We start from the raw sequence: 21,167 nt of genomic DNA, 5'->3' as shown, positions 1-21,167 counted from the left end.
TTAGCCACAGCAAGTGTACAATTACAGTGTTTTGTCTACATCCATGTTCTGAAGTTCAAGCTGTGCGAGCAAACACACAAACATTAATTGGCTAATATATGAGCAGCAAGACTCGTTGACCAGAGATGTGTTCTATCAACAAAGAATCTAACCTCTTTACATCTTAGCCTGGAGGCAGGTTTAATGCTTACCTGCAGATGCTGCTTTTGTCTTTGAAGTGGAACAATGGATGCGGCACAACAGATGGAGATGTTGGATGCTTTCACAAAATATTAATGACAAGCTATGATCCCAAATGACCTTCAGCAAATAGTCTCCCAGCACTTGAGTACACAGGCAGCCCTGCACATCCATATTGCATTCAGACAACACACCTGGGTCAATGGAGAAGCACCAAGCCATCATTACTGTACTTCGAGTGCTAATCCAGTCGGGAAACTTTGCTTTCCCTTTTCACTCAAAGGCAATGCAGATGCATCCAATCATATCAAACACAGCCGATGTTTCAGGAATAGATTTGAGATTTATGCAGCAAACACACTAATTCCGTAAAGCCCAATTTGTTTCTCCCACAATAGGAAGCATACACTAGAATTAATCTGTAGAAAGCCTTTCCAGTAGTTTTAAAAATAAACCCTTCATCATTGGAGGCTTTTGTGGTTGCTCGAGAGAAGAACCATTATGCCACCAAATCTATATTACCAACATACATCAGAAATAGCCATAAAATGTGCCTATTTCCCAACGTTCAGTCAACAATGATAGCAGAGCATCCTGGGGACTGCCTCAGAAAGTTACTTGAAAATAGCACCCCTGATTTCCTCTTTCATATAATTCAAATCATCAAAACAATCAGGGAATCTTTTAAATAAAATAGTAAAAAATAAAAACAAATATTTTAGAAAACAACAGATTAGAAAACAGAATTTGTTAGCAGACATAAGGTGTGGGTGAACAGTTAGTTAGCTCTTCAAAATAACATGTCAATATAGCAATTATCTACATTTAAGTGGTTTTTAAATGTTTATAGAGACACACGGGTGAAATCTTAAGTCCATTTCAGTCGCACTGTGCCTTTAAGGAGTTTCGTTTATGAGCACCTTTAAATGCAAAGAGTAAACTTGTGATTTATAGGGCAGCTACTAATTATTCAATCCCTAACTGAGAATGCCCTCCAGGCACATTTGTGTTGTAACAAAATGATTTACATTGGTTGCAATTAAAGTCATGGGCTGTCTACATCAGTGTATCGGTGACAGAATGGTTTGCACCTTGGTTGTTAAGGGGTAAGATTTCATGGTAAAATAATCTTTTAAAAAAACAGCCATTTTATGGTATCAAGGCGTGTTAGAGCCCGAAATGTAATAATTTTTTTTAACAAAAGCCAAAATGTAACTTTTTACATTATGGGGCAGGTAAAATATTTTTCAACTGATAATGTAAGAACTTGTCACATTTTGGACAAGGACTACGTTTTGGGCTCAGCATTTTAGCATTTTGTTACATTGTCGGCCAGTTATTACATTTTGGGTTTTGCTACATTTTTTTTATAACATTTGGGTGGTTGTTACATTTTGGACAGTTGTTACATTTCGAGCTCTAACATGGCATGTTTGTTAAAACTGTTTAGCAGTAGTATCAAGACTTCAACACCATTTATTTACACACAATGAATCTGACACTGAATTCAGCATGTACAGTGTCCTACAATAAAATAGTAGAAATAGTGGAAGTAGTATAGTATAAATTAGCAGCTTTAGGCTATAAGCCACATTTCATACACTTCCCCTAGTGAAAGTAACTACAGGAAATAGAGTATTTTTGTACAGTGATATGCAGCCATGAATCTTTATATGTTCAGTTGTCATTAAGATATTTTTATATTGTATCACAGCAAGTGTTTCTCTGCATTTTTAAATCAATACACATTCAAAAGGGACAATGACTCATTGTTAACCTAAAGATGTCAACTACATGAACTACAATTCCTTGAATACTGTGCACCATCAAGGCACAGTATGGCTCCAGACAGGTAAACAAAGCTCAGAACCTGAATTTAGAGGCAGTTTTCTGTATGCAGTGAAATGCATAGTCAATAAAATCTTTAGTTCTGCAAAATAAGGCTGCAAAGTGGTGGATTCACACCTGCGTGAGTTCCTCTGGGTTTATGTAGCTGCTTTATTTCGGGGGAATTAGGGCTATTAGGATGAGGCAACAATGCCCTGTAATGTTTGTACAGTGCATGCAAGGTCTGCAGCCTTTCCAGAGAATAATTGTGTGGTGGGGCTCTCATAAGACACGGCATGTCTTCAAAGAACTACATCTAAGGGAGGAATTGATCAGACACTTTTTTCTCACACTCAGTAAGAGCAGAAAGGAATAAATTATTTGAACGGTGTCTATCTCACTATATACACCACAGTCTTGGATTAATTACCTCAGGGCTTGCTAATGAGAATGTGTAAATGAATACAATGTTAATTTGCTATGTATACGGTGTTTACTCAAGTTTGATGAGGCTTAAGAAAAAAAAAATCCCTTAAGTATAAATTATAATAATCCCACATCAAGAGGAGGGAGAAAAAAATCCATGCTGAGATCAAAGCAGAAAGGCCCGATGTAATCATGTGTCAAAAGATGAAACAAAAAAACAGCTTCCTTACCCAATCAAGTGGGCAAGGTGTGTCAAACGTACAGTAGTCTTACCGTTATCATCTTCAATTTGGAGAAAAATCTGCTCTCACCTATCCCCCAGCATGCCTGTGATTACCTGTCATCTTACCTTTAGTATATTAACAGTGACACAGAAAAGTAAAGCAGTAGCCTACATCATGAGAGGAAGACTACAGAGTTGGAATTTGTTTAAAATGGAAAATCCAGAGGTTTGGATATGACAAGTGACGACTACTCTATAAAAAAATTATAATAATGACGATTAAATATGCTTAAGCATTCTATATATTTAATTAAATTTGTAAAATACAGTCACGTGTAATTCATTTCATCTTCATATTAAAACGATTTCCTGCTTAATAAAAACAAATAGCATACGCTCACTCACTCAAACTCACACAGGCAAGCACACACACAGGCTGGGAGGAGCTTGCTTCCCATCACTTCTCTGAAGCTGTGGGCTACACTCTCACAAAGAAACACGTTTGGTGTCTTTCATCTCCGCGGTGTTAAACATTTCCTTTACGGAAGGAAGCAGAGCTCAGACAGTAGCCATTTGTTTACTGGGACTGGCGGTGTCACATTTGGAACTTCATTAGCTCTACTGTTGACTGCAGATTCACACACAGCATCATAAAGCAAAAACAATACTTGAAAAAATACAAACTGACAGTTTTCTACCTTAGTGCATTAGACCACATAAATCTGCATTTGTGCCAGTGTAATCAGAAAATAACACTGTTAATACTTCTGTCTTAGCTGGACAGGTTGCACTATATTAACAAAGCATGTAAGAGTTTCAATATTAAGGAGTAAAACTGTGGGTGATGGGTTTGACAGCGGGGCATCATTAGCGGAGGGCTGTGTTACTTTGATAGTAATTGAGAATGCTCTGTTTGGGCACATTCCTCCTCTGATGCTCCAAGTCACACATTAAAGGCATTAAAACAGCCATCAATGCAGTTGGAACAGGACTGTCTTCCTCTACCCTCCAACTATTGACAAAAACAAAACTTGGAGACGACAGCTGCTGATTTGCAACAAAGCGACAGATCCCCGCAAGCAAATAAAGCAGTCATGCCAGTCTTTTTTGCTAGAAGACTGTTTGCTTCTTTGCACCAAAAAAAATATATCCATTGAACGCCACATAAACCCTTAAAAGTTTACACGAGGGTACATTCTTTTAAGAGCTATTTCTTTCAATTTATCTGAAGCCTTTGTCCTATACATTGCATTCTGGGAGTTCTGAAAATGAGCAAAGCGAGAGTCTTTTTTTACATGAAGACACTTTTTTGGCCAAATTAGGCTCGTGTAAGAAGGTGATCATAAGCAACTCCTGAGACTTTGAGCGAGGGTCTTTGCTGACACTGCTGTTGTGCAGGCTGGACTAGGCTGAGCTGAGCAGCCAGGTTGACAAGGACCTGTGCTCAGCACAAGGAAAGCTCTCATCCAGAAACAAGCAGCCCTGGGGAACAAAGACAACAATATGCCAAAAAAAAAAAAAACAACACTCAAAAACAACAAAACAATCCAAAAAGCCTCCAAAAGAGTCAGTGGTGGGTGATTGCCAGCTGCACTCCAGATTAGCAGGCTCTCTGAGAGTCTTTGAGCAATCGCTGAGAGCTGTAGCATCATCTCCAGCTACTTAATCAGTTCAGCTGGGGAGAAATGGATCCTGACATGCAAAAGGCTCAGCACTATGGGGAATAAACTCATAATCAGCAATCAGAGATTCAACATTGCTCGAGGGGGCGGAGAGCTCATCTCAGATAGGTCAAGGATCTCTCCACAGCCAGTTAACCCCTTTGCTCCAGAAGGGAAACACACATGCACTCATTGTCTGGGACACACATTGTTTGGTTGGCTCCGCTGACTGCAACTCGCTAAATTAGTCACGTGCAGAGAGAGCATCTTTTTTCCTCGCTTGTATATCAACAGTTACAATTGCAAATAAATCCGTCCGACTCCATAAACCGGGTGTGATGTTACTGAAGCACCATATCCCTGAATTAGCCATGTGCTGCGCCTTTAAAGCAAAGTTCATTGCCTTGCATATTCTACTTCCTTTCATCTTTGTAATTAGCACTGAAGCAGCATTTCTTTTATTTCAAATGAATGCATGTGCATAAAAATCAATCTTTAACACGGTTCTGGCAAGGCTGTTTTCCTTTGTTATTTATGATGATAAAATTCCTTTCATGCATCTTAGTTAGGGGTGAGGCGGGCTTACTTTTGCTAACCTTGAGTAAGTTTGTGTTGCTGCGTGTATTGTTCTCCTCAGGGCAATGCAGACCACATTCTGCTGCTTTGTGGTGCCATGTGTAAACAGTGGAGTAGCAGAGAAGGCAACCAACTTCCAAACTCTGCAGTACAGATGATAACATCTTTGGGGTGTTTTAGAGAGCGCCCCCTAGTGCCCCGGAGGATTCGCAGCCTTTGTTTGTACGTCGTCGCAAACGGCAAGATCAGATGCGTGCAAATCCTGCCGTCCTCTGAGCAGCACTTCTAATGGCCTCTGCTGGGACGTGTAATCAAACGCCTCACACTCTTCTCCCCCTTTTGTAATCAAGCGGCGGAGTGCATGTTGTGACGATCTTTGTTATAACGCTGCCTGCTCCCTCATCTCATCAAAATTCCACGCACCTCTCATTTTTCATCTTCAACGTTCCCCGCCGGGCTCCCAAGATACCCCAGTCGCTCTCCATGGAGCGGAGGGTAGTGTGTCTTAGTATGCTTTGACTTTTGACCCCATCCCCGAGTCGACAGCATACCTTTTGCTGCAATTTCCGGCCCTGCTGCAGTCTTTTCTTTTTAAGACAAATTCCAAATATTACCATACTCTATAACCTTGGAAATCATTTACAACTTGGCTTTACTGTTTTTTATGAAATTGCTGAGTAAGCTTTGCTTTTGACAGCCTCTAGCCACAGCAATCACTGAGAGCTCATTATTATCACCCTCGGAAACATTAACACCAGAAACGTACCCTGCTCACATCTCATCTCTGCTGGGCTGACACAGGAGGAGAGAGGTGATAAAACACACAAACAATACTCGTCTCCGTGCGCGCTCGCCTAGCAGGGAGATCTGATTACAACTGAGAAGAGAGCAGCTTGGTGTTTCATGGAAAAGCAGGTCATCTGGAGAGTGCTGTCAGAGCTCAGGAGTCACCGGCCTGATGAGGAGAAAAAGCTATCCAAAGTGGCGGGGAAAAACAAATGTTTTGTCTGCCGATGTACCAAAATGGACTTTATCCAAGAAGAGGAAGGATGTGAGAAATTATGAAGGGAAGAGGACTGAGTATGTCCCAAGGGAGAGATGCATTAGTGTTACTCCTCACCTTCTTCTTCTCTTCAGTTTCTACCGCGTCTCAGACTCACGGGCACACAAGAGACAGAGCTGGCCCCCATAACCAACACCTGACTCCTTATGTGTTTTTCTGTCCTCAGTGTTTGAGTCAGACAAAACGCAAAATCAATAATGCTTTTTCTCCCCCATTTCCTCTTTGATGCAACTTCAAAAAGCCAATGGACAGGCCTCCAGAGGCACACAGAAGGGGGGAAAAAAAGCCAATGGTACGATACAAGCTCAGAATAAAAGTACAGTGGGAGAAACTTCAGCCTTCACTCTTTAAAACAGTTAACTTCTGAACCTCAAGTGGCAAAGTCTATGAGGGTAAAAACTGGGCATTTGAGGCTTAAAAAGCGTTATTTATTCCTTTTATGAATCTCTGCAGTTATACATTTTGTTATGTATACATACATCAATTCCAAGGGTCTGTATATCAGCGAAATGAGTAAGAAATGTGTTCTTAAGAGTTTGAAGCAAAGGGTTTCTGTGAACACTCTTCTCTTCTTACACATCGCCAGTGGAAGCTACAAGAAGAAAGAGGTAAAAAAGAAAGTAAAAATGTTCTTCAGCTCCATGGACTGTAGTATATGGTTATCTAAGGAGTGCTGACAGAGGAGGTGTTTTATCAGCAGCTAAATGCTGCATGACAGGGAGACACTTCAAAGGATCTATAAGTGACTCCTGAAATACTGAGTGAAAGTAAAGTAGGAAATTACCCTCAAGTAAAAGGCATTTGGCTAAGCCCAGCTTGCTGTTTTACCTGACTGGTGAGTGAAATAGAGAACCCTGACTGAACTTGGTGTGAGTGTTTCAGAACGAACAAAAATCATCTCTCTCATGATGGTAATCTTAAACTGCAGCTGATGTTGTAGCACTGGGTAGAGGATGGGAGAATCATTTAACCTTGCTTGTGATTGGACTAATGTGTCAAACCCACAAGGTGTGACTGACACAAAGAGATCCGGACAGAGCGTTCTCACAGTGCCGTCTAACATCTTAGCTTTTTTTTTTTTTTTTTTTCACTCTTAAAAGCAAAAAGTTGACTCAGTTAGCTGAGAGTCTGATTACGAAAATGTGTCTGTGTTCTGTTTTGGCAAATCAATTCCACAATAATCAATACTTCAATGTTAGGTGTTTATTTGTATCAACGTTTTCAAAGTGTAATATTGATTCAGTACTTCTGTAAAGTAATAACACTGTTTTTTATGTATCAAGCTAAGAATTGAAAATGTTTGTCTTTTTATTTTACTTATGACATTTCAGCAGATTCATTGGTAAATAAAAGTACTAAAGTTATATGCAGTCGTACAAGTAGTTAGAATGATCGTTTATGTAAGTCATGTTATTCAGTGCAGACTGGCCCATTTGGTAATTGAAAAAAAAAAATAGTCATAACAATAAGTAAATAAAAACAAATAAAGATATTAATCTAAAATCCTCTCCTCTCCTTTCCTATGGAGCCAAATCAAAAATCCATTCTCTCAATGGGCAGTCAATATCTCATTACGCAGTCCCTCCACACACAGTAAGGCAGCCAGGATGTTCGTCTCAGTGTGCACAGCGCAGACTGGCACACCTCGCACTCTTTAATAACCTGTGGGGACGCCATTCCACTTCCTCAGCCTGCTCAGAGTCAAGACAGAGGGCTAAACACACACACACACACACACACACACACGCACACGCACACGCACACACACACGCACACACACACGCGCAAACGCACACACACGTACAGTCTTTGAGAATGACTCTTGCTTGTCTGCTCGTTCCCCTTGCTCTGACACTATCTTTTCATGTGTACTCTTACATGCATGTGATCCCTTAAAGGGGGTGATATTTCATCTGAATCTATTTTGAAAATAAAAATGTGGGAAATTTGATTTGAGGGTATCAAAAAAAATTGAATTTTGTATTATGAACAGAGGAAATTGAATCATATTCACATTGAAGCTAGAACTATTTTAATCACAGAATTAGATTAAAATGTTTTTTTTTTAAACCAGACGATAAAAGCACACCTCTTAAAATATTCTCTCTTTGTAATTGGGTCTTTTATTTCAAATCCTTTTAGGAGACTTGTGCTATATTTGCCTTCACCTTAATCTGTGCCGATTTTCCTTCGGCTTCTCGTGTCCTCAGTCCCTAACTGGATAATAGCCAATCTTGTTAACCTCTGCTGTAATGTGTGAGAGCCGGCAGCACTGGGTAGTGAGCACTTCAATCGGCCACTGATAGAAAGAGACAAAGAGTACCACATCTATAGCAAATATTTACAGCCTGGTTAACATAGCCTTAAAGCGCCTTTCACTACATATTTGGCTTTACCTCTCTACGGCCCCAGAACATTTTTTACAGTCTAGTACACACTCATGCTAAATCACATATTAATGTGCAGTCTGCATGCACTCGAGTGGCGTACTGGCCTTGCATTCGACAACACTGCTGCGACATATACCGTACCTCACCACAATAATGGTCTTCTTGAAGGGTTAATTATATGTAGCGTGGATCAGACGCAATTTTTACCTTTTCTGTTGATCCACACATCAAACAACTTTCTTTAATTATGTAATTGGAATTTTTCATCTTAATTGTGCTGAGTAGGCTGGCTAATTTGCATGGGGTAATGAGAGGGATGTTTCCATTACAGGTAATTAGGTACTTGAGAGGAGGTGGTGTGGTAGAGAGGCTGAACAGAGTCGGAGTGGAGGGTAGAGAGGGGTGCAGGGACACAGCCACAGAGTTACAACAAGATGTTTGGTAGAACATATTTACATTATTCTGTGGTGTGCAGTAAGGATAAAAAAATAGAAATGATCTGCAAATAAAAGTGACTTATAAAATAGTGTAACATAACAGTCAGTGCAGAGGAAACAAGTCACTCTCCTGTTTATTTATTTCACCAATCAATTCGATCAATGAATAGACATTTCTATCATCATGCTGATGAGCTTAACTTACATTCATTTTAATTTAACAACAGACATATTATTCTAGCATTGTCACCAGTTTATGACAAAGTGAAAGTGCCATGGGGGGTTAAGAAGGAGCTGTAAGATAGAGACCGGGACAAGCATCCTACTGAACAAGAGAGTGACAGCTGAAGACACAGAGGATACAGAAAAACATAATTTTATGTCCAAATTAAAATAAAAGAGCAAAAATCTGTGTGATCGCAAAGCCAAAGAAGTTCTCATAAAGTGGCACAGCACATGACACACTATCTTAGTTGAAATGAGTGATTTCTTTAAGCTCTCTGCTATTTGCATGAGAAAAAAAAGGGTGCACAAAGTCAAAGGCCATACCTAATAAAAAATTCATTAAAAATATGGCACGGAACTGAACTCTCTCTGATTTTCACACCACCACACAAATTAGCCTCACTTCAGAAATGAATGATCACACAGTATGATCAATGAAAAAAAAAAAAAAAAAGGTCATGATGTGGTCAGAGTTACCACGTTGACAGAAAGAGCAAGACACTCCACAGCAAATGAATAATCCAAATAAAATAATGAAATCAGAACACGGTCAAAATGTCACTCATTAATGCAATTATCAAATGTATGTCTTCATTTTTTAAAGCGTTTTCACACACTAATTCAATATGTGTAATGTCAGTTAGTTTGACAGCTACTTTAGTCCGGAGAGTAAACTTGATAACAATTTTATGAATTTTATTCTGGACACAAGGAGTTAAAAAATAGTAGCAACCACATCTCCTTCCAGCAGCGTGATGTTGAAGGATATTCTATATGTTTGTATCATCTGTCCATATGGGCACATATGCTGTTCACATTTCTCTACACTGAAGAATTAAGCGTGCTCATATGTGTGAATAAACATTAGTTATGTGTTTGTGTGTGCAGCCATGCATAGGAGAAGTGTGCACTGTACTGTATGTCTGACTGCACTCTCACTAGCCGTCTGCGTGGATGTGTGTGTGCGCATGTTTGCCTGTATGATGGAGGGGGAGGAAGAGCTGGGATTAAGCAGACTAGATCAACATCACAGTGACTAGGAGGACCCAGTCCCTGCTCTCATGGCCACATATGTAAACCCGACTACCCCCCCCAAAAAAAATAGGTCAGTGGAACACAACACACACAGATGTACACACACTCACAGACACACATGCACCAGTATCAACTCAAAGAATCACTGTCTGCCAGGCGCGCCTCTGCCTCGTCGCCCGTCTGCGACCCTCGTTCACCACTGCCACGCACATCTTCCCGCGAAACACACACACACACTTGTCGTCTCTGGACTGGAACAATGGGATTAAGAAGGGGGCAAAAAGGGAATAGCAGAACTAACCCACCCCCCTCTCTTTGACCCTCGGCCCACCCTCCCCTCCCCTCCTCTCTGCGTGCATCCTTACATCTATGCTTTTCAAAACTTCTGCCCTGAAGATCAGGGGCAGCTCTTGTCAGATATGTGCCCCGTGCAAAGGTTGCACCGGCTGTGGTTTCACACAACAACAGAAGAGAGAAAACAGACACTACAAACAACAAAGTCAAATAAGCTTACAGATACTTCTTTAAAACAAGGGAAATAATTACAGCTTTTATAAAAAAACAAAAAAACAAAAAAACAACAGAACTACTCATGCATGGGGAGAAAAACTAGAAAACATTCAATGTCCTTCTTTGCATGCAGTCAGAATCACTGTTTTACTGTATTTCTCTCTCTCTCTCTCTCTCTCTCTCTCTCTCTGTCACAGTCATGCCTTGCAAATGAAATGCAAAGAGTTGGCAGGCTATGAATAGCCGAGCCGTACTTCCCTTACTTGTTACTCAGGGTGCAGGATCAGCATGCATTTTTTTTCCTCCTTTTTTCGGTTGCTCTTACCTTTCATAGCTGAAATCACAAAATACATCATTAAGCTTCGAGTCCATAAGAGAAGAACTATCACCAGCGCAAAGCCTTCCACTGCTGTCTCAGCAGCAGCTGGCCAGCACAGCTCTGTCTCTCAGCCTCCGAGCATGACCACACCAGAATCCATGTGACTGTGACATCAGTGCTCATGTCTGGCTGCTCCCCACCCACTTGCCTTTGATTGGCACAGCGTGCAGCCAGTAGGGGCGCTGAGAGCTCAGGCAGGGAAGCTGGCCCTCTTCCCACTGATTGCAGGCAGAGCCTTGTATGCCGGCTTGCTAGACACAGCACACTCTCCCTATCTTCTGTGCCTTATCTTTCTTGTAAGTACAAGGATAAAGACAGAACCTGATCTGGCAGACACCACACTCTTGTTCTACTCCTTCCCCTCTTCTGGTTTTCTTCCCCTTTAATAAATGGTGCGATGTCAATTTTGAAGAAAAAAAAAAGCCAAAGAGAGGGATAAAAGGCGAGACGGCGGTCGAGAGTAGGGGTGAAGGAGAAACGGGGCAGAGGAAACAAGAGAGGGAGGATGAAAAACATGGAGAGGATGGATAAGAGGGGACGTGTAGTTTCTCTGTGGCTCAAAGATCGAAGCACTCCCCTCTCCTCCTCCTCCTCCTCCTCCTCCTCCTCCTCCCTGTCTGTAGATATGAGTGATCAGTGTGAGGCCAGATGTCTGCAAACAGCGGTGGGCCCTACACGGAGAGAAGATGAGTCGAGCCTCAGCTTCTTCCCCTGACCTCTCCGAGGACCTGCATGCTCAAAACTCACTCTGTCTCTCTATCTCTCTCCTATGGCTCTCACACACTCTTTTTTGACAGGTGAAGAAGGGGAGATAGTGACGGAAGGGTTCAGATGATCCCCTCCACCCCACTGCGACCGGGCGATGAGTTTCTTGCTATCCTTCTTCCCTAGCCGTCTCTCTCCCCCTCCTGTGCCCCCCCCCCCCCCCCCCCCCCAATCTCTCGGCCCCTGCTTACCATTCCAGTCCCTACCTCTCTTTCTCTCCCTCTCTTTCTCCCCGACTCTCTCTATCCTCCCCCTCTCCTTCCTCGCTCATCCTCTCTCATATGATAATCTGTTCTGACTCCTAACCAGCTGCCTCTCTCTGATACAATATTCTGGTTTTAGTGCAATCCAGCCTTGGCCAATAACCACCATGCACTTGGCATTTCCATGAATAAGCTGGCACTCGGAGCATCTACAAGACAAACATCACACAGCTTCAGTTTCGAATTTGAAATGTCATAGTTAAAAGTTACGAACCTGATTTTAAGCGCCCCTTAACAAAATAAATTGTTATATTCACTGGCTCGTTTCAAATTATCCCAAGATGATTTGCATCACCTTAGAAGCACTGCGTTGTCTACAGAGGTGTCTTATTTCCAAAAGCAACACATTTCATATCAACAATATGATTGCAGGATAAATTGTGATTATTTAATTACACGTGTTTCACACAACATCTCTTTATTCACTCGATGTCTTCTGTAATATATTGTTCATTGAATAAAGGTTCCTCTAACCACGTCTGAAATGGAAATGAGAACTCAGGAGCTTGCAACATAAATCTTCCCATGACAATGTTTCATTAGAACCTCTATGATCCATTAGAGACACTAAACACATTAACGCACATTGTGTCAACACTGGTCTCTTATTGCACACCGTCTAATGAACAAAATATCATTCAGAGACTGATAGTATCAAATGGAGCGTGCCTGGGCTACAAACTCTTCAAAACAATGTGATGTCAGAGCGCTCGTGTCTCATTTCATTCTTTTAGCGTCTTCCCACAAGATCGTCAAAGTTCACCAGATGAGTCAGGGCCAAGGCTCGCGCAGGAAGTTGTCTAACTGCCACTATCTGTGTGGCTGTCTGGCTGCTGTATCAGTGGACAAACAGCGGCTCAGCACACTGTGTGGATGGAGCTGGGCTTTGGTTAAAGGTAGAACAAAACGAAACACGACAGCAGGGGATGAGCCTGTTGCCTGGTTATCTGGGAGGAGGATAACATCCACGCTACCATCTGAGTGTCAGGAGGGAGTTGGAAGGAGTGCGTGTTTTGTCTGCTTACAATCTGTGTGGTGAATGGGGGAAGATCTCAGGAGGTATACCAAAAGGTTAGGAGAATTATGCCAGCAAAAAACTGGTTTCATCCAAGAATTAAAAAAAAAAAAAAAGAAAAAAGACGAGTCTTTAAAATGTTGCAACAAAAACCATGTGCTGTACAGAAGAAAAAGTCTGCTCGACTTAGCTCAGTGTTTTGAATTACAGGATGGGAACTACAACACTCTCACGCTCCCCTCCCATTCTATCAACTTTACTCTTTAAAGGGTTCATCCGCTGCTATTAGAAAACATAAAATAAAGCATCGTCTGTGGACAGTCGCACTGAATTATTCAAATGCCATTTCAGGGGGTTCCCACCTTGCTCTAGTGGTTAAGACACTGTTCATGAACCTTTATGTGGGTGGTTCAAAACATTCTGGGTATCTTTGTTACTGAAGTTCCCACTCTCTTCACTTCCTGTCACATACCTTTTGTTAAACTCAAAAAAAATAAAATAAAAAAGGCTTCTACCCCTCCATCAGATTTTATAGAGTTAAATCAATCAAGTAACGTTCACACATACTGTAAGATTTGATGAATTAGTTTTTTTTTTTGTCAGCATAACAATACACATCTGGAGCAACATGAGCAAGAAAAAAGCAGAATGTCAAAGAAATCAGACTCCTGCAGACTTTTAGCAGCATGCTGCACAATTCTAAGAGTTTTTCGTATTCATTTTTTTTTAAAATCCTTCTTATTATGCATTAAAGAAAAGTGTAAAAACTATTGAGCCGATATTGCAGCTGTTCTTTCCTTTATGCTTAACAAATACAGCGCCTCAGACTGTATATAATGGTGCTTAAAAGCTCGTGGCTCCCTGAGGAGGAATGTTTCCTGCAAAGCTGCTTCGTTTGCTCTTGATCACACTCTCCCTTGACTGCTCCACATTACCAGTGACAGTATGCCAATAGTGGCTAATACTCGTTCATTAGGGCATTGATTAAGCCACAAAGGCACTGACGGTCAAATGTCTATGTGTATTAATGTGTGGATCACTGAAGTGTGGCCATCTGACTGATGGTTGCACTTCAGTGATCACCACTTTGATAGTGAGTTCCTACTGACGGCATCAGGAACATTTCCATATAGTCCTGATATATCAACCAAAAATCGTGATGATGACGTCTTTATGACTCCAAAAGTGACAGACTTTTTGTGAATACAGTTCTGTTGGCTCCTCTTTGGTACACTCCACAATAAAAGCAGATAGGACTAGTGGAGATAGAAAAGGTATGCTTGATTTTCTTTTTTTTCCTTGTGTGTGCAAACAAACTTTTTGAAGTCAGGGCTGCGGAGGGCCACCCAAAAACAGTCTGGACACGCGCCTGTGTAGTAGTTGCAGCTGCGAGTTTGTTGACTGTCTCGGATTTAATGGCTGTTGCTGCTGATGTGTTGGCTCATGTTTAACCTATCAGTGTAAATATACAGTAAATGTTCTTTCCTTTCTAAGAACTACAAAACACACATAATAAAAGGGGGTCATCCAAGTAGAAAGTGTTAAATGGTTAATGGACTTGAGCAGACACGTCACACCTGCCCATTCACATTCACACACTGATGCCAGTGGTCACTACGTAAATTCACCAACAGAAGTAACTCATCCCGTTCACACACAGTCACACACCCCTGACGCAGCAGGGGGAGCAATTTGTGGTTAAGTATCTTGCCCAAGGACATGCAGGTGCTGGGGCTCGAACCCTCAACTTTTCAGTTCAGAAGAACTGGGAAGTTGTGACGTAATTGAGCATATACAAGACCAATCATATGTCTCGGATTAATTTAAGCAAATGTATTTACTGTAAACAGGCCCTGTAGAAGGTATTTCAACTGAGGCGAGGTGCAGAACATCCACTGGTGCCCCAGAAGGAGAGGAGAGGACCAGAGCTGATAATGGCCTCATTAGCGGTCTGTCAGGCGCCGTTCCACGCACATACTCACCATGCAGCTGATCTACGTTAACTCTTACAGCCCCGGACTGGCCTCCAAACTGTAGACTACACGTTGTTGCACTCCGACCCCGCAGGATAAACAGTTATCGACTTCCTCATTTCGTGTCTCCATTCTTATTGCGCGATATTCTGAGGAAAAAGTCACAGCTTATATTTCACCACAGAGCCACCTGGGTGTTTTGAGCTGCAGCACAATGCAGCCTGAAGCAGCGGCAGAATTAACAAGCTCCAACAGGCACTCCATGAAAACAATACAGATCAATTTAATATAGATGCCAAGCAGTAGAGGGCATAATATTAGAGCCATAACAGCACCCGGCCCACACCACACAATCATAAACCAATTTAGGGCCATTCCAGGCAATTTCCTGGGGGCTTCCACTTGTGGGAAGACTTCAATAAATCACACAGACAACAAAGGGAATATCTATTTCAGTGAAAAGAGGACACTATTGGGTTATGTCCACAGGACTGCGGAGGGCCTGCATTTAAAGATAAGTTTAAATAAGAGCAGTTTTAAAAAACATGCTACATGCTGCTGTGCCTGGGTTTTATGGTATAATGTGTAGCTACAGGAAATGCTGTTAACTCATTACGGCTAATGGATTTTCCACATAGCAGAACAGTGCGTCTAGTGAGGTAGCAGCTGTGGCTAAGTCTCATGTTTTTTTTTTTTCTCCCAGTCTTAACAGTACCACTCTGATCATATGGCTCCCACATTAGTGACTGTGCACTATGGCCCCTCATCCTTTATATGCACAGCAGCCTCGGGGCCAGCTCAGCATTATTCTCTCTCTTTTTTATCAGTCACTCAACACACACACACACACACACACACACACACACACACACACACACACACACACACACACACACACACACACACACACACACACACACACACACACACACACACACACACACACACACACACACACACACACACACACACACACACACACACACACACACACACAATATTTATAGAACTGAAGGGTCAAAAAGGAAAAAGATCTGAAAGCACATCATTCCTACATAGGTGAAGTGTACAGCTGTCAACTGTCATGTAATCACAGCACTTACAGCGAATGGTTGACAAGGCTGTAGCCTTTTGTTTTAGTGCCATGTTATTTATAGAGCTACATGTAAAATCTTTTTTTTTTTTTAATAAACACAAAGAGAGCCTCTGGTATTTCCAATTCAATGGATTCAAATGTTTTGTGACAAAGAGTAAAAAAAAATACAAGTGGTGTCAGCATGGTTAGCGGAGCCAAACTGTCCTGCATGGACTGACCAAGCGTCACATCACTTTTAGGCACACTTGCTATCTGCTCCACGTTCAAATGACCCCCTCGCAGGAATGAGTGAGGTGGTGACAAGAGGCTGTGAACAATATGATAAGCACTACACTTGCAAAACATCAAAGCGCCCTCAGCTGACGTTTTTTTTTACGCTGCTATTTGGCTTGCTGGCTGAAGTGGCTGTTTACTGCAGTTGTCGCAGTTATTCTTCTGCTGGATGTAAAACGGAGTAGAATGCCGAGCCTCTTCTTTCCGTCTCCGCTGTGACAAAAGTATTTACACTCTGCCCACTACACCTGGATGCTCAATTGATTGACATCGCCTTGAAAGAATATGCACCTCATATATTCACCAAAGGTTGTTGTTAAAGTGACTGGAATAAATCAGTTTGTTTATTCGCTTCATCAGATGAAAAGGCAGTGGTAAGGAGAGATCATCAGCACTGCTGGAGTGCTATCATACATCTCACAGAGGCATTTTTTTTTCTTTCAATAGATCAATAGAAATCAGATTTAACAATGAATTGCACTGCATCTCTTTTGTGTGTAGTCGCCTTGGGGGAACAGAGAGGAAAAAGAGGATAGGAGGATGGAGAGAGAAGGAGCGAGGAGGGGAGATTATCGCAGGCATGGCAGCCTGTGTGAGAGGCTTAGCCTGGCTAGGCAGGGAGGTGGAACCCTGTGAATTCTAATGAACTGGCAAGACTCCCCCTGAAAACCAGCTCCATCTCCGCGGCGTGAGGACGACAGGAGGGAAGGAGGAGGTGATTAGGGAGGCGCAGACCCTCTCCTGCAAACCAAACAGAGCAGGTCATTTTCCCTGTGATAATTATGGCCATAACCAGGCATGAGGGATTGGTAATGGACCTGCTTATTCTTCATGCCCTGCACAGGCAACCACAAAGCCTGTCAAGGGGAAAAGCATGATGATGTGTTTTTTTTTTTTTTTTCTCTTCCTGTTGGTAGGGTGATTCCAGTAAGAGTTGCAATGGCTGCTGAAAAGGGCAGCGAGGGAACTTGGCCTTTGAGGGAGAAGTTAACGAATGAACTTCATTATTGAGGAGCATACCAGGGAGACCCCCCGGAGTGTGTGATGTATTACCCAGCGTCAAACTTACACACTCCCCCAACATCACCAATATAGCCCGACATGAGCTCTGGGGGGGAGGGAGGCGTGTAAACTAAAATAGTTAACCTTCTGGCTTACGGCTAGAAGAGCAAGAAAACAAAGAAACAAACTGCACTGTACAAGATCTGCATCCATTCATTTTATTTTTTTTATATGAGAAGACATATAGTCTTAAATATTTTTGTATTTCTTGTGCAAATTGCCAGACTGCTGGGCGTAGAATCCCTCAGCAGAAAACACTAACTACACATCATTAATGTTCTCTCTGTGACTTCAGGTGGTGCAGTTGGTCCGGTGAGGACGTCCACATCAGCTCAACTTAGATTACTCTCATTTATTAAACAAAACAGCTCTGTTCAAGCATGAAAGTAACTTTTTTTTCCTCCAAGTTCTACAAGCTTTCTAAATACAACTTGACCCACAGGAGGGACTAATGTTTTCCTCAAGATTGAAGGAGATCTTCAGGCTATGTGCCACATGCACCGCTGAGCCTTCCCGCTCTCGTACCGAGCCTGGGTGGAGTTTCTCGACAGCGGACGGGACCAAGGAGCTCTTTCACCGAGCGCACACTCAATACTTTTTACTCTTGACTTATGAGGATGCCATGGGTGCTAGGGAGTGATTCATCACTGGGTGTGCTCCTCTTGCACCCTCACACATTAGTAATGTGGTCCGCTGAGGAGGAGTCCTGTCATCAGTCTGTACCTGGACCCTCTGAACAAGGTAGGTCAACAGGAGGCAGCGGCGGATGGCCCACTTTTAGTCTTTCACAGCACCTTTAAGTTTCTTCCAGCTGAGACTGACGGACACGCTAAGACTGGGCGCGTGAAGGGGAGGCACACATGGTGTACTCGCTGTATCTGTTGACTCAGTGAAACTTCCCCCTCCCAAGTGGCAAAGTAAAAAAAAAAAAAAAAAATCAGTAAGAGGTCAAAAAAGAAGTAATAGTATCTTCATCAAAACATTAGACTGTAACGGGGGAAAAAAAGAAGGAAAAGAAAAACACACAAGAAATGATTCATAGTGTGGATGAAAACTTCCCAGACTTCTCCATCTGAAACTGCCTCAGGGAATTTCATCACAAGACTCCCAAGTCCTCCGTAATTCAGCCGCAACAAAATAACCACATGATCATCTGTTCTGTCTCAAAATGTAACGCCACTTTAAGTCAGTGTAAGCCTTTTGACCTTAACATCGCAGGTAATGCACATTTAAATACCTACCTCAGTATTCATGTTTGTCATTTTACTTGTGAAGATTAGGTGTAAAAAGGCTATTTGAAACCAAAACACAGGATTAAGGGATAATGCTGCTCTGTGTCTTGTGAGTCGACCTTGATTCTGTAATCCAGCACAATACTGGAGAACAGCATATTTCTCTCTCTCTTGTGCGTTCAATACTCTGGCTGTAGAACAGCTCGCACTGATGTAATGGCAGGAGCATAATGGCATAACACTGAGAGAGAACATCATCTGAATTAGGGGGGAATTTCATTGTTATATCTGTGTGGCACAAATGGAAACAGAATAGCAGGACGTGTGCACAGACATAGTTGTTACACCTTTATATTAAACAGCAGCAGATAATGCCGCTAAAGGTAGGAGAGGGCCGGAGAAAAATGGAGGGAGTAAAACGGAAGTGAATAGATTTAAATTACCTGCGCTTTAATGACCACGTTGAGAAATGAACTTGATCTTTACAGTGAACCAACCTGCAGTCAGCCACGGCGTTATGAAGGACCGGGCCACTTAATCAGAGAGGACGCCAATTTAGCATGAAGCTAGCTACGCAGGAGGGGCCCTCTGTGGCAGCGAACGCATTACGGAGCTGTGTGTCACCTGACTAACACAGGTACGTACAAACTCTCCTCTGCCAAGCTGCCTTATTTTCCTGACTCCATATCTCCTATCCTGTCCCCCCCCCCCCTCTCTCTCTCCCTCTTTGCCGCAGACACAGTAGAATGAAAACCTGTCTTTGATGTCTGGGATCCTATAATGCTGAGCAGTAGAAATCCGCATGCCTGTTATCTGTAGAATCTTAATGATGACGGCTACCTTCACAATGGGTTAACCGCATCCCTCTGTTCTTGCACTGCACACCCACAGAAACACAAATTAATAGCAACGGGGAAAAAAAACAGCATTTCTCTAATAAAGCAGATTCAACAAAATGTGCACAATGCGATCAGCACAAATGTCAATGTCTAATATCACCGACAGCTTTTGTGAGCACTTCTGCTTTCTTCACTGTGGATGGAACTTTTTTTCTTCCCGCTTTAGTTTCCAAAACAGAGCAAACGTTATTTGTCGGAAAGACATGATCCTGTCTCCAAATTGACCTAATTGAGTTTCGATAAACATTTGATGCTCCGTATGCAAACAGTCTAGTTTGTTGTGTTTTGTCCTGACATTATTTCGTTCTTTCTTTGAAGCAGAATAATGATCATTATTGATCCTGAAATCCTGCTTACAAGATATTTCAAAAGAATTTTATTATAGGGGACATTTCACTCGTTACATGGTTTATTCAACAACATTCTTTTGAATAATGCAGGAATTAAATTATAAATGTTAATTTTTACCCGCTTTTTATTCATGCATGATATTGCATCAGGATTTTCATAAGCTAAAAAATCCATAATGGAATATATCTGACAATAGTTAGCTCCACTTCAGTTTGGTGTAATCTGTCTGAAAGTGCTCTTCATTGAGGATGGAAGACCATCAGATCCACTCTGGTCAGAGGGATACGCTCGGAGAGAGTGCGCGCGTGTGTGTGTGTGTGTGTGTGCGCGTGCGTATATTTGTGCGTGTGTACGTATGGCTGAAGCTTGATGATGGCACAAGGACATTTAATTGCGTCCCCCATCTTAAAGCTTCCCATCAGCATCAGTCAGGATCATATCTGGAGGAGCTCCATGACCTCCGCCTCTGTCGCCCTCCATGAATCAAACCTTTCATTACATGCTGACACTCTTGTCCTGCTCTGAATGCGTGTACACCATGGGAAAGTGATGAGGCATCGGAAACCTGATGAGTGACGGATAACCTGCGCTTGTGCAAAAGCTGGCCGACTGTGTGCCGCAACGAGCCTGAGGCTGTCCGTGTCCTCCCGGCTACGCCAACTGCTTTGCCTGGCAGACGCCATCATCTCAGCGCAGCCCCTCCGTTCCTGGCCCCGCTCACCTAAGGTGGCAGACAGCCGGCAGAAGAGAAATCAGCCCACAGCAGATGGGGGCCACTTACTTTGGCTGCTTCATCCGAGTATTGTGTCCTTGTCACATGTCACTTACTCTTGTTTTCTGGTCTGACAACGCTTCAAGACAGGGCCGTTCAGTTTTAGGTGAGACACAAAAGGAAGACGGGGTGAGCAAAAGCTGATGAGGCCTCTTCGCTCTGGCTGAAATTCTCTGAAAGAGCCCGCACTCAAGTGAAGAACCAGATTACGAGCCAACAAAAGCAGAGCTCCTCCATAAGAACAAAAAAATAAAAAAGCGGTTTTGCTCCCCTACGGTTCCCCAACTACGCTGCTTCCTTATGAAACACCCTGGGCCCCAAGCGACGATAAAAAGAAGCATCTTGCCCACATAGACCGTTGCATAGAGATTGTATATACAAAGGCTATTTGCAATTGTACAAAATGGCAGACAATGCTTTTACTGAAAAATGAGGACCTGTCATATTGTGCTGGAGAGGGAAAGTATGGCAGAGGAGGAAAAATGGAGAAAAATCATGCTGGCCTGGTTTACGACAAATAGATAGCTCTATTGA

General features: G+C 42.4%; 1 protein-coding gene across 2 annotated transcripts in view; it reads right to left on the bottom strand.

Moving 5' to 3' along the window:
* roraa (RAR-related orphan receptor A, paralog a) overlaps window positions 1–21,167 on the bottom strand; it is a 184,869-nt gene that overhangs the window by 34,807 nt on the left and 128,895 nt on the right. The window contains exon 1 of one of the 2 annotated variants that reach the window (XM_079345337.1): window positions 10,879–11,041. The exons of the other annotated variant lie outside the window; for it this stretch is intronic. Coding sequence (XP_079201463.1) covers window positions 10,879–10,909 — 31 coding nt within the window. The 5' untranslated portion in view covers window positions 10,910–11,041. Of the gene's footprint in view, window positions 1–10,878; window positions 11,042–21,167 lie in introns of those variants that run through there. 2 annotated transcript variants of the gene reach the window in all.

Source organism: Symphodus melops (genome assembly GCF_947650265.1).
Source record: "Symphodus melops genome assembly, chromosome: 6".
Lineage (NCBI taxonomy): Eukaryota > Metazoa > Chordata > Actinopteri > Labriformes > Labridae > Symphodus > Symphodus melops.
Note: the sequence above shows the minus strand (reverse complement) of the source record. Positions and strands in the feature narration are given on the sequence as shown.